Source organism: Onychostruthus taczanowskii, unplaced genomic scaffold, assembly GCF_017590055.1.
Source record: "Onychostruthus taczanowskii isolate IOZ18803 unplaced genomic scaffold, ASM1759005v1 scaffold69, whole genome shotgun sequence".
NCBI lineage: Eukaryota > Metazoa > Chordata > Aves > Passeriformes > Passeridae > Onychostruthus > Onychostruthus taczanowskii.
Window position 1 is genome coordinate 3,441,532 of NW_024504676.1, and position 12,480 is coordinate 3,454,011.

Here is a 12,480-nt window from a genome sequence, read left to right on the forward strand (position 1 = left end):
AGCAGAATTCCCACTCTTCACAACCTCTTGAATATTGTCTTTAAGAATATTAAAAACATCAATAATGGTTATTCCAAACATGTATCAAATAGAGGACCATATATAATTACAACTTCAATATTTTTTCTATTGTTAATAAAAAACAACTCTTTTTTTCTCCATAAGTAAAAGCATGTGAGTTTTCATTTTACATTTCTTTCAAGGGCAAAAATGGATCTACTAAAATTTAGAAAAATACAGTATATTTTGAAAAAAAACTGGAAATATCATTAAATTATTCAAAGCCTCTATGTGTATTAACAGTAATGTAAACAGTATCTCCATAACAAGAATAAAAGCTGTTTGGAAGAATTAAAGGAATGGCCTATTGGCCAGTGGCCACAGAAGTCTTGGATTATGACCTCATGGTCTCAATCTTAGATTTAATCTGATCTTTTTCAGATTTTATATGATTTCTTTACATTAAGTATGATGGTCTCATCATCCTTCTAGATTGACAAGACAATGTCACAAACATCTCACGGTGTAACAGTGCCATGCCCTATAGCACTGTGAAAGTGAATGATTGGGCATAGAGCTGTCCATCTTCTAACTACATCTGCTGGATGATGATGGAGTGGTTTGAAATCTAGAATTGTCTAAGGTGGTGGGGTGACTGACCAGGATCCTAATGACGCTCAGAAGTGTGTCCAGTCCAGTGTGAGTTTCTCACAGAAGAACTTGTTGCTGGAAGCGATTCTTCTGACCAGAAAAGGACAAGTCATCTGAGCAAAGCCATTCTTACATAAAAATGTTTGCAGCATCAGATCCATATAAACTGCATTTTTTGGAAGGCGTTGAATGTTATTTCAGGCTCTTGAGTCAGACATACCAGTCTCTCAGAGTCCTCTACTTAAAAACAAATATGAAGTTTAGACATTTTAAAAGCATATCGTATGATACAAACTGTTCCATGAAAACTTTTTATCAGCTTTACCTAGGCAGTAAAATACATCCCCATCAACTGGGAGCCACAGAGATGAACTTTCTGGGCCTGAGTTTTGGTGGCACATTCTTTAGATTATGTTCCTGCTCTGGACCCTGCACATCAGGCACTTAGGTACAGTTGGTTCTTTTAATAGACAAGAGCAATTGGATCCCTGCTATTTATAGAATGGTTGGTTCTTTCAATAGACAAGAGCAATCAGATCCCTGCTATATTTAGAATGGTTCTAAGCATGTGTGCATGCTGGTTATATTTATAAGTCAGCAACAAGTTTTTTCTTCTCCCTGTGCTGCACATATTGCATGGAGAGAATTACATGGCTGAAACACAAACAGCCAGAAAGTAGTCCTGCATGCAGTGCAATATTTTCCCCAGCAGTCAGGCAATTATTATGAGATTCCATGATCTCTGCCTCTGATTTAAAAAGTGGATCCACTCATCTGTGATTATTCCTCTGCCTTGCACTTCAGATCACTGGAAGGAGTCCTAAGGTATTTAGAACGAGTCAGTGCAAACACTGGCAGGGGATGATGCAGGTGTGATCCTGCCTGAGAACAGGAGGGCAGGTGAGCTCGTGTGTGCCCCGTGAGCTCTGCCTGTGAGCTGCTCCACGCTTGGCACGTCAGCAGCAGTGCTGGCAGGGAGGCTGACAGTGAACCAAACTGACTGTCAGAGGAAGCAATTCAACATGGCCAGCATCACGACACATCTGCCCACCCAGCTCCATCACACAGCATCTCCAAAACCTTTCACTGCCTGGGTTAGTCATGTAGCAGTCAGATGAACGGGTAAATCGCTGTGCTTTCCACTCTGTTTCAGGTTCATCACAGACTCAGGAGGGTGCAGTGTTCTCCAACACAAAACGTTATCTAATTCCATCCCCTCCAAAAAACCCTTCACCTGCCTCTGCAGTGGATGTTGCAAGACCCTGGAAAACAAGGAACCACAGGAGTATAAAAATACCCAGCCAAGAAGAGGACAGACAGTGTACACAGAAATGCCAGTCCAAAGCTCATCAAGAGAATTCAGCCCAGCCTCAGGACAAGGAGCCCGCTCTCCTGGGCCTGCACAGCACGGTGGCTGCCCTTGGATCCCAAGGGCAGCGCCAGCCTGTGGGCTGCACCAGCCAGCCAAGGCCCATTCCAGGAGCAGCAGCTATTGGGTTACCAAGGATCAGGTATGTGCACTGGAATGCATCTGGGGGAGGGACTTCATGGCAGGAAAAGGCAGATTTCTCTGTTGTCTCTGGGGTCTCCTTCTTCTTCTGTAAAAAGAATTCCTTTTATTTGTGCTGACATTTACCTTTGACTGTCTAAAGCTAATGAAACATTTTCCCATGTTCCTTATAGCTTGAGTATTGTAAATATTGTATTTTCTTGAATAATAGCCCAGAATTTTGCTGTGTTCTTACTGCTCCATTCTCATGTTCCCCACCCAGAGCCAATGCTGTGTCAGTTGCAAAGATCTTGTGGCACTTGTTCAAAACTCTCCTCCAGTGCACTCCAGGAAGGGTTCCTGACATCCCACTTGGGTTTTTTCCGTGACACAAATTCATGTTAGAATGAGCTCTGGAAAATAAAGTAGTGATTAAAAAAGTGTCACATGCACTAAAACATGTTTGTTTCTGAACCTGTTTGCTGTAAATTGAGCATCATCTTGTTGCTTCTTTGAAGAAATACAGCAGAGGGCTTGTGACATGATGGCTTGGGTTTGAATTGCTGTAGTCACTTTGGAGTCAGCACAGGCAGAGAGCATGTGCCTTGTGAGGAAAGCTCGTGTGCCTGGGGCTTCTCCCAGGTCTGGCAGCTTTTGGTTCAGTTTTCAGAGCTGCTGAGGAGAATGCAGGTATTCAAATCCAGAGTGCAGCCTCACCTCACAGTGTTTTCCTCTTTTCCTCAGGCCCATCATGGATGAGAGCCCTTCTAAAGAGATCAACCACCAGTATCCAGCTGCCTACTCATCCACAAAAGCCTCACAGAGGTTTAGGCCAATGAATTCTGCTTGGCCCCTGACTGCCAGGTCCATTCTGCAGTCATTGCCACACAAATCCACTGCCACAAAAACATCTCAGAACAGAAGTCCTCAGTCCTAGAAGGTACCCAGTTGCCAGCATGTGTTGGAGCCATGTACACAGTGCAGCCATGAAGGATCAATGCTGTCTTGCAGCTTCTTCTGCAAGCTAAACACAGAGCAGTTCAAACAATTAATGTGATTTGCCTCAATTCAGGATACAGCTGGTCCAGAAATATTTTAAGAGCAACCACTGATCAACCAATGAGCTAATGAATGTCTTATTACAGAAAAATGTGGTTATTTTTGCAACCTATACACACTAAAACAGAACAAATCCTATCATATTTCCCCTCATCCACACCATGCCCAGCTCTGTGAGTCAGGCAGGGACACCAAACGAAGCAGAGCATGGAGCCTGCTGTCTGTGGAGTGGGCTGGAGGAGGTGACCTACCAGCAGCCAGCAATGTGTCTTTTGCAGTCCTGGATGTTAAACATGCAAGGGCCAAAACCAAGGGCTTGAGAGGAAGTGCTGGCCAGAGCAGGTTCTAAGGGAGGGGTGTGTTGCCTGAGGAAAAGCCCAGAAGGGCTGGGTGGTTTGAGAGTTTATGCCGTCACAGGAGCTCACCCTATTCACAGGCACTGGAAGTTCTTGTAGGATGCATTGCTATGGGAGCAAATGCTGAACAAGTGGCTTATCCCAATATTAACATGTTTGTTTGCTCCATAGCTACCTGGAAGGATTTGTCTCATTTCCTCTGAATAGACATTGCATTCCAGAATTTCTCTAGCAGAGCTGACTTCTGTCACCAGGTGTCAGAGCATCCTCTGCATGTGCCTTTCACCTCCATCCCATTTCTAGCATTCTCAGATCAAATAGACTTTCCAATTTATTATCATTGGATAATTTCAAGTGATGATGCAGCAAAACAAGGAAGTAAGAGAATAATCTCTTTTTTTTTTTTTTCAATAGCACAATTGCTCCATGTTCAGGTAAGATCCAAACCATCTGTTTTAGTGACTGCAGTCTGTGAGATGCTGTTCCACATGACTGTGTCTTTCAACTTCATTGATGTTGCAGTCTGAAACCAAGCGTCATCACATTTTTTCCAGTTTAAATTACTATGTTAGATTACATTTTTAAAATCAGTTTATAAAACAGTAATTACACGATAAGTTAATGAATTGGTTTATCCTTCCTTTCTGCTGGCCGTCTTAACTTAGAGAAGCAGAATAGACAAAGCCCTAAACTTCCTTTTTATCATGGTACTCCTTGCACCACTTTATCTTACAAAACAGTCTGGAGCTTGAAGTGAGTTTGCCCAGTTTTGGTGTGTCCTAGCAGAAATCATCTATCAAAAATCATTTAAACTATGTGGTAAGTGATTTTATGCAATACTATGGATGCAGGCAGCATTTCACCCAGCAACAGTGCCTGTGCCCTTAAACAGACTTCTAAATCTGACTTTTTGCCAGTGTCACTGACGATACCATCACACACAAAAAAAAAAAGCTGGCCTTGTAAAGAAAGACACTGACAGCACTGACCCTTCTCTATATCCAGGGTCCTACAAGGGGGTGATGGGTAGAACTATCTTCTCCAGACATTCAGAGCCTCCTTCTCAATTGACATCTTACATTTCAAAAGGGTGGAGGGGAAAAAATATCAGTGGGTGTGTAAACTGGGTCTGGACATGAGCATCTGCAGAGACAAAACTCTTGGTACAGATCTGGAAAGTCTCGCAAAACATCTGTGGGCTCATCTCACAGCAAACTCCACGAGGCTCTGTATGTGCACAGAGCAAGAAGCTTCTCTGAGCTGGCAGAGAGGATGTGGAGAAATGCTCAGAAAAAAACAGCTCTGCCCTTGTGTGTGGGAAATCAGTGTCTGAGGGCTTCATCAAAACCATTTAACTCAGAGTTTCCTGTTGTACCTTCCCATCAGGCACCCCAGTGGTGCCCCTCAGGGCTCTCTCTCTCAGGGCTGCAGGCTGTGTGTGACCTTCAGAACAGCCACCCCACCCGTCATTAAACAGCTCTGCCCCGCTGGTGCCTAACCAAGGCAGTCACATGCTGCATGGTAGTGTGGTGTGTTCACAGGGGCAGGAGAAGGTCTCCAGTCTGCCTGTTGGCCACTGCATCAGCTGGTGGCCCACCCATCACCTCCTCAGTGCCAATGGGTATGGATGGATGTGTTCGACAGGCTGGGTGCCATCTGCTCTTGTGTCTGTGGGGACTTAGTCCAGAGCTGAGTGGCCAGCCTTTCATGCATGGAACAGCAGAGAGGCTTGCTAAGAGAGCAAGTTTGTCATCACAGCCCAGTCTGATGGGGCAGAAGGGCTGGTGGCCTCCTCTCTTCTCTCTGCCAGCAGTTGGTGCACCTCATTTCCCAGGGCTGCCACGCTGTTTTCTGTTGCAGTTTCCAGGACAAGGAAAATAAACAGGGCCATTGCTGTCTGGACAGCTATAACAGATCCACAGGGAAAATTATTGCCCTGGCTCAGCCTCTGCTTGTTCATCTTCCACCTTTTTCATCTAGAAAATGGAAAAGCCAGCCAGGTCTTTAATAGGCTAATTAGGAAATGTAAGGCATGATGGGCTATTTGTGAATTCAGTTCTCTTGGCCCAAAAGGGAAAAAGGGGAGTTTCATTGTGTGGGGTTTTTGTCACCGTTTCCTCTGTTAAAATCACACATTGGTCCCTTGAAATATAGACAAAGTCCTTTAATGAATGAGCTTATTCCCATCCCTGCCTCTGCAGACTCTTAATGTTTGTCTCAGTAGGATCCTAGCTTCCAGTTGGATGTGACCAGTTTCAGATGTACATTACCAGAGTCCATCCCCTCATTCTTGTAATGGGCCAGGAGCTGCTGATGCCTTTAAGTATCTCACTGCCTTAATGGGATTTGCTGCTGGCTGCCAAATTGATAGCTAGTGTGTAAGCTGGAGAGAGGGGTGAGAACTGCTCCCTCACCTATTAATAAATCAGCACTGCAGGGAAGAGTTTTCTGACGGGAGCCAAGTCCCACCAGTACATGCTGCTAAGGGAGGGGGTGGTTAGATGGGAACAGCTGCCCTGCAGTGAGCTGGGCTCAGAACAAAGGGATTTGGCCCAAAATGACAATGCTGCAGCATTAGCAAAAGCATGATCCCTCCAGGAGGCCTCTCAGCATCGCTTAGCTGGTGTCCCATGAACAGCCTTGCTGGAGTGATTGGTGCTGCCCTGCATACTGAAAGGCTCCACTCAGCCAGAACTTAAAAAAACATGGGAGAAAGAAGTAGGGAGCTGTGTGCCAGCCATTTGTTTCAGTGACTAAGAAACATCCCTCCCCCTGAAGGGAGCATGTCTGGGACAGCATTCCACCCAGACAAATGGGCCCTGACAAGAAAAGGTGGCTCCTGCTCAGCCTTGGTTTGGGTTCTGCACCTCCCTGCTCTGCAGAGCCCAGCCCATTGTGGACACCTTGGCATTCCATTTAGGAAGAGGCCAAAGGAGATGCTCACCCTGTCCAGTGTCCCCATGGCAGCTGTGTGCACAGCCCCAGGGCTCATGGCTGTTGTGCTCGTTGCCAAGGCCGTTACTCTCATTGAAGGCCTGAGATTGCTTTGCATGTGGAACAAATTAATCTTCATTAAAGGATGAATAGAAGATATTTTCTTTGGCTGTCAAGAAGGAGAAAACACAGGAGATGTTCAGGAAGGAAAATGCCATACGTGTCCCTTCAAATACACACAAATGGCAGGCCAACCCAGGATCATTTCCTGCACGGTTCCTTGGCTGGTTCAGAGCCTGACAGGCTTGTCTCCTCGCCATGGGCAGTATCTGCACCCATAGGGGAGCACAGCTGCTTCTGGGGTATGAGTTAGATGGCTCATGCTCCATAGTTTCAGTCTCTGCACTGATCAAACAAGGTTTGTGATGATGGCTTAGATGTCTGCTCAGTACCATCTGTTGCCAGGTGAGATGAATCCTGCCCTGCAATGGCTTTGTCATTACACCAGAGAATCCTGGCCCTGTTTTTACTGTTTTGTTCCTCTAAAATTACCCCGGGAGATACTGGAAATGTCCTGGCTGAGAAAAAGGGTAAGCTTTGGAGAGTGGAGACACTGTGTGAGCCCTGGGGCAGCATGCCTCAGTGCATGTGCCTCTTTGAGCCAGTCTGGGAAGCTTTTGTACCTTCCAGAGAGGCACAGGTGGGGGAGGACAGCTGCAGGACACCAAGGAGGGCTTGTCCTGGAATGAATTCAAGGTGCCAGAGCAGACCCTGAGCTGGTGGAGAGCTGGCCTGGTGCAGGTGCATCTGGGAGGGAGGATCTGCTGCCCTGTCCCCAGGAGAGGGGGAAGCCTCTCCTCAAAGAGAAGGATTATGGCTGTACTTTTGGAAACCAGTTCAGCCAGCTGGGAGGTGACCCAGGTGATGGAGATCCTCCCCTGGAGGTCTCTTGCTGTCACCAGAAATAAAACAACCTTTCAATGACAGCCTTGATCCAGCCTTAGGGGCACTGCAGTAATTTGTAATCTCTGCCCTGGTATCCTATACCCAAGGAGAAATTATGTGATCTCAGAGGAGGTGTAGCATGGTCTTACACGGGCAACAAGTGCAGGGGCTCACTCTGACCCATCTCTCAACAAGGTGTCCTCTCCACACTGCCATCAGAAACCTCATGGCTGTGCATCCCCAACTGGAGTTCAGAGTGATTGTTCTAAAACTGTGGTAGTAATTGAGATAAACTTTTAAGCTGACAGGAGACAATGGCCTTGCAACAGGATCCTCCTGCATGGCACAGTGTAAACCAGAAAAAGAAAACGTCGGATTACTGGCTGGAGAGTTGTAGTGTCATTTATAGATATAAAACCTGTGCCTGAGGAACGGAGCGAGTGCCAATGCAGCCAGGCGGGCGCCGCTTTTGCTGGGTTTGGAGAGCAGGAGGAATGCCTCGGAAGGGACGCTAGAGGGAAGAAGAGAGTCTCACAAGTGCAACTTCCAAAAGCAAAACCACTCGAAAACCAAACCCAAGCAGCTCCAGGCTGTTCAAGGGGCGTTAGGCATTCAGTGGGCTCAACATTTTCTTTTTACTTATCCAGCATCCAGTGTGCTGGCCTCGTGCGGTGCCCCAAATGCACTGTGCTGGTAGTGGCTTGCTGTATCACACACCACTTTGATGTGTTTGGAAATATTTTCTTAGGAAACCTGCAATGCCCACAAAGTGGAGAGTGGAGAACATCCCAGACCCACTTTGGCACTGAAAAGCTGAGGTGCTTTTGGGGTGTTATAGGGCATGTCCATATGACAATGCTGTGTGCTACCCCAGCATGTCTTAAAGATATCATCTTTGTCGCAGCCTGCAGCTACGAGCTGCAAACAGGCTCAGCAGGGATCTTGGCCCTCGTCCTGATGTTTTGATAGCACTGGAAGACCCTAGCAGGTCACAGGGGCTGGTCCCAAGGCCTCAGCATCTGCAACCACCCAGCCCATGTAATTTCTATCCCGGCCCTTTCCTCATGTGGAAGCTGTCAAAAATCAATCACATTCTTACTGCTGCTTTGTGGGCAGGGTCACACCCTTCTTCCCCAACAGAGAGCACCAGCCCAGTCCCTTCTCCATCCCTGAGCCACTTTGCTGCTGCAGGCTCCTGTCACCTGCATCATCCACACCCCTGGGGACACTTAGAGCCATGACAGGGACCTGAAGGTGAGTACCAGAGCAGCTGCTCTCTCCTCTGCAGCCAAACCCATCAGCCGTGGCCCTGCTGCCTGTGGGGACAGTGCTGAGCTTGTGCTGCCTCCTGCTCGTGCCCTGGGCCGATCAAGGCTGCCCAGGGCCAGGGCTGTGCTGGGCATATACTGACAGAGTACAGCAAGCACTGCTTACCGTGTGCCACGTAAAGGACACACAGAGATGTCAGGGTAGAAAGAACAGGTGGAACTGCTGTGGGAGGAAACAGTGGAAGCCTTTGGGAGGTCTGTCCAGCAGGAAGGCACTTGGTGAGCAGAGGGAGAAGCACACTCCAGTGCTGGGGTCAGGCTGGGAGCACCAGCAGTCCTGTCTCAGCAGGAGAGGCTTGTTCTGCTGCACCAGTGTTGGAGGCAGAAAACAGGCTGGGGTGATGGATTCCCCTCCAGCCCCCGAGGAGTGGAGGGATTAGAGCAGATTGTGCTGTGCCCAGACCACCCAAATGACTGCTGTCTTGCCAGGGCAAGCACCTTTCAGGGTCTGGGTATGGACCTGTCAGCCCCTACCAGAAAAATGCTGCACACCAGGAACAACAGTCAGGATCAGGACAGGTCATCTTGCCCAGGAGAAGGGGATTTCCTGGGATTAGTCACCAAATCTTCCCTCTTCAGAAGCTCAGCCCCAAAAGCTGCTAGGATCCTCCAAGGAATGTTTCCAGCTACCTCCCCAGGTGGGGCTTCACAGTGATAGCAAGGGATTAAAAATATTTAGAGGTCTTGTAGGGTCAAAGCAACAAATACTTTTTTCCCCTGGATGATCACTAACAAAATTAGTTTTAAAATAAGCAAAAAAACTTATCAAACCCTATATTTTCCCTGATTTCTCCTATCCCTTTTATCTAGTGTCAATTTTGGTGATTTTGAAGAAGAAAAAAAGAGAGGTAATGCTTTTCGCTTTCAACTGGTATTGCCCAATCCTGATTTTTTTAAAATTATTATTATTATTATGAACAGTCCAGGGGAAGCAGGAATCCAAACACAAACCTGTGGATTAGATTAGTGTTGCTTTTCCCTTTCAACTGCTATTGCCCAGTCCTGATTTTTTTTTAATTATTATTATTATTATTATGAACAGTCCAGGGGAAGCAGGAATCCAAACACAAACCTGTGGATTAGATTAGTGGCATGTAAAAACAAATGAGAGGCCCTTGCTGCTGTGGGAAAAGCAATTACTTTAAGAAGTACAGAAGAAAGGATAGAGATGGACGGGGCTGCCATGTCGTGCTGGCATTTGGGAAGGTGGCCAAAAATGCAGGAGGCAGATTGTGTGTGTGCAGTTCTGTGTGTGTGCGTGTGGATGGCTCTGGCATCACTGTCACCCTGCCCTGAGACAAGGGCAGAGGGCTTGGGAGTTCAAATGGGAGCTGCAGGATTAGTTTGGGATGCAGGAGTGTTGTAGGCAGAATGGAAGTTTCAGACGAGGTCTGTCATGGTGACCTTCCCATTGAGTCACAAGGGTCAGAAAGGATCCCCTTGATTTCTAAACTCCTTCTCAGAGAGGAGTCTGGATCCAATCCTTGGCCAATGGTTTATGCTTAAAGAATTATATAGGTGTAATTGAGCCTTTATACAACTTTGTGCTACAGAATTAAGGATGGCTAACCAAATATATTTATATTAATTAAATAAGTTATTTATTTCAATTGATGATGATAATGATTAGACTAAAAAAAAACTTTAATCAGAATTGTTTGCTACACAATACAGATGGTTTTATCTACTAGTATAGTGTACCATTTTTTATAAATATTGAAGCAATTATATTAAAGTTGGCAAAATAATTATTCAGTAGACGCTACCCATTTCAATGACCGTGGGCAGATCTCTTTTGCTCAGCATTGAGGGGTGTCTCCACTCAAAGAGGAATCTGCACACAGACCCAAAAAGGGGGGTATTAGAGGACCCTGCCATTAAAAAGCAGGACTGGTTTTTGCAGTATGACATGATTGACTGTCAGCCATATGTTTGTAGGCCACCTGTGTGAGCTCTGCAGCCTTTAGCTCAGCACCATTAGATAAGTCATCAGTACCAGCACTTGTTGGTTTCTTTATCAGAAGCTTTGTCTGCCACCTCCTCACCAGTGCCAGTTTCTGTCAGGAAACATTGTTCTTCACATCCTCAGAATGTTTAACTTTGGGCTCGATGAGTCAGCCTCCTCTCAGCATTCTTCAGCACCAAAAAGCAGCCTGACCCCTCCTACTCCATTTACCACTGATAGCCTGATAACTTCTGCAAATAGGGTAAAGTCTGAGCTGTCTTACCCCTACCTAGGCAGAGCATCCTGCTACAAGGAGGGCTTAGCCCCCAAGACCCTGTTGGAGTCTGTAGCTCAGACTCTGCCAATCCAGGGTGAGTGTGGAGATTGTGGAGATAGCAATGAGCTCCAAACACACTCCTCCTCCATTTGCAGCTCTTGGCAGGCTTTTTGTCTCCTCCTGGATGCTTGAGCCAGCACAGTCTCCCAGTGAGTCTCTGGCACAAGGACTGTGAGAATCCTTTCATTCTATGTCACAGAATGGTTTGTGTTGGAAGGGACTTTAAGGATCACCTAATTCCAAGCCCATGCCGTGGGCAGGGATGTCCCATACTGTGTCCTACTCCAAGGCACATTCTCCATCAGCCCTGCCACTGCCCTTCCTTGTTCCAGGTCACTGCAGACAGAGGAGACAAGCAGCTCTGCCAATCTCAGCATTTCTGTTTCCCTCTGTTCTGGGGTGTCAGTGCAGTTGTGTGGTGGGGTCACCCCAAACAGCAGCAGTCACCCCACACATGTCTCAAACAGCATTTCAGCCTTGTGATGAAGGCAGCAGAAGCCCTCTTCTGCCCCCCAAGGAGCTGTCACCCAGGTGAGCACTTGAGCAGCAGCACGGGTGCATGGGCAGGGTCAGCCCTTCTGGCAGGGCCAGTGGTTTATGAAGCATCAGGGCAGATTTCCAGCTGGTGCAAATAGGTGTTGCCTCCCTGATTTTCACCCAGGCAAGCTTGCTTATAAGTGCTAGCTGCAGATCTGGTCCTCCAATCTCCAAGCACAGTGCCTGTCTTGGCCAGGATCCTGGGGTGCTGGCAGGGTTTGGCTGGTTTATTTTGCAGGTTCTGGGGCTGTTGTCTGCCGCGTGCAATTCATTCCTGTTCTGGATCACAGAGTCTGAACCATCTCCTGTTCCCAATGCTTCTGTCACAGCTTTGTTTGCCATAGCATTGCCATTCAGCAGCTGCCTGTGCTGCATGGCCAAGTGGGCTACCAGAGCTTAAGGGCAGCTCCCAGGCTCCCATGAGGCCAGCAGGTGCTCAGCACCCATCTGTATCTGTGTCCTGCTGACTTCTGGGAGGCACTGCTCCAAGCTCGTGGCTTAGGTCTAGGAGTGATGTGCTTTGGTCCTGACACATCAGCCCAGTGTGTCCAGGGCTCCCCATCTCCTGCTCAGATGTATATTGGTGCTTTTCACTGGAGCTGCAAGCTCTTCACAGTGGGATCATTGGTTGGCTTGGGATGAGAGACCCAGGGATGAGCTAGAGTTCACCAAGGTGAGCAGGCAGCTGCCAGTTCACCTGCTCTGAGTAAATTAATGATGCTGTCAGGGAGAAGGCAGTAGTAGACAAAGAAATATAGCTGAGAAGCAGGAGAGAGGTGAGTACAACAGAATATTAAAATCTCTCTGTTAGAGTATATTCTAACCCCTTAACCCTTTGTCCCTTGTCCTGCATAATTTCCAGTTGTAGCCAGTAGCAGATGCTCAGGGAAAAGCCATCA

General features: G+C 47.1%; 2 protein-coding genes across 2 annotated transcripts in view; both read left to right on the forward strand.

Annotated features, from left to right (window-relative positions):
• The window catches only part of LRRC56 (leucine rich repeat containing 56), a 58,367-nt gene extending 55,187 nt beyond the window's left edge, over positions 1–3,180 (forward strand). The window contains exons 13-14 of the mRNA XM_041421131.1: positions 1,805–2,162; positions 2,885–3,180. Coding sequence (XP_041277065.1) covers positions 1,805–2,162; positions 2,885–3,077 — 551 coding nt within the window. The 3' untranslated portion in view covers positions 3,078–3,180. The remainder of the gene's footprint in view (positions 1–1,804; positions 2,163–2,884) is intronic.
• RASSF7 (Ras association domain family member 7) overlaps positions 2,999–12,480 on the forward strand; it is a 57,387-nt gene continuing 47,905 nt past the window's right edge. Inside the window, exon 1 of the mRNA XM_041421132.1 lies at positions 2,999–3,080. The gene's annotated coding sequence lies outside the window, so the exon portion shown is untranslated. The remainder of the gene's footprint in view (positions 3,081–12,480) is intronic.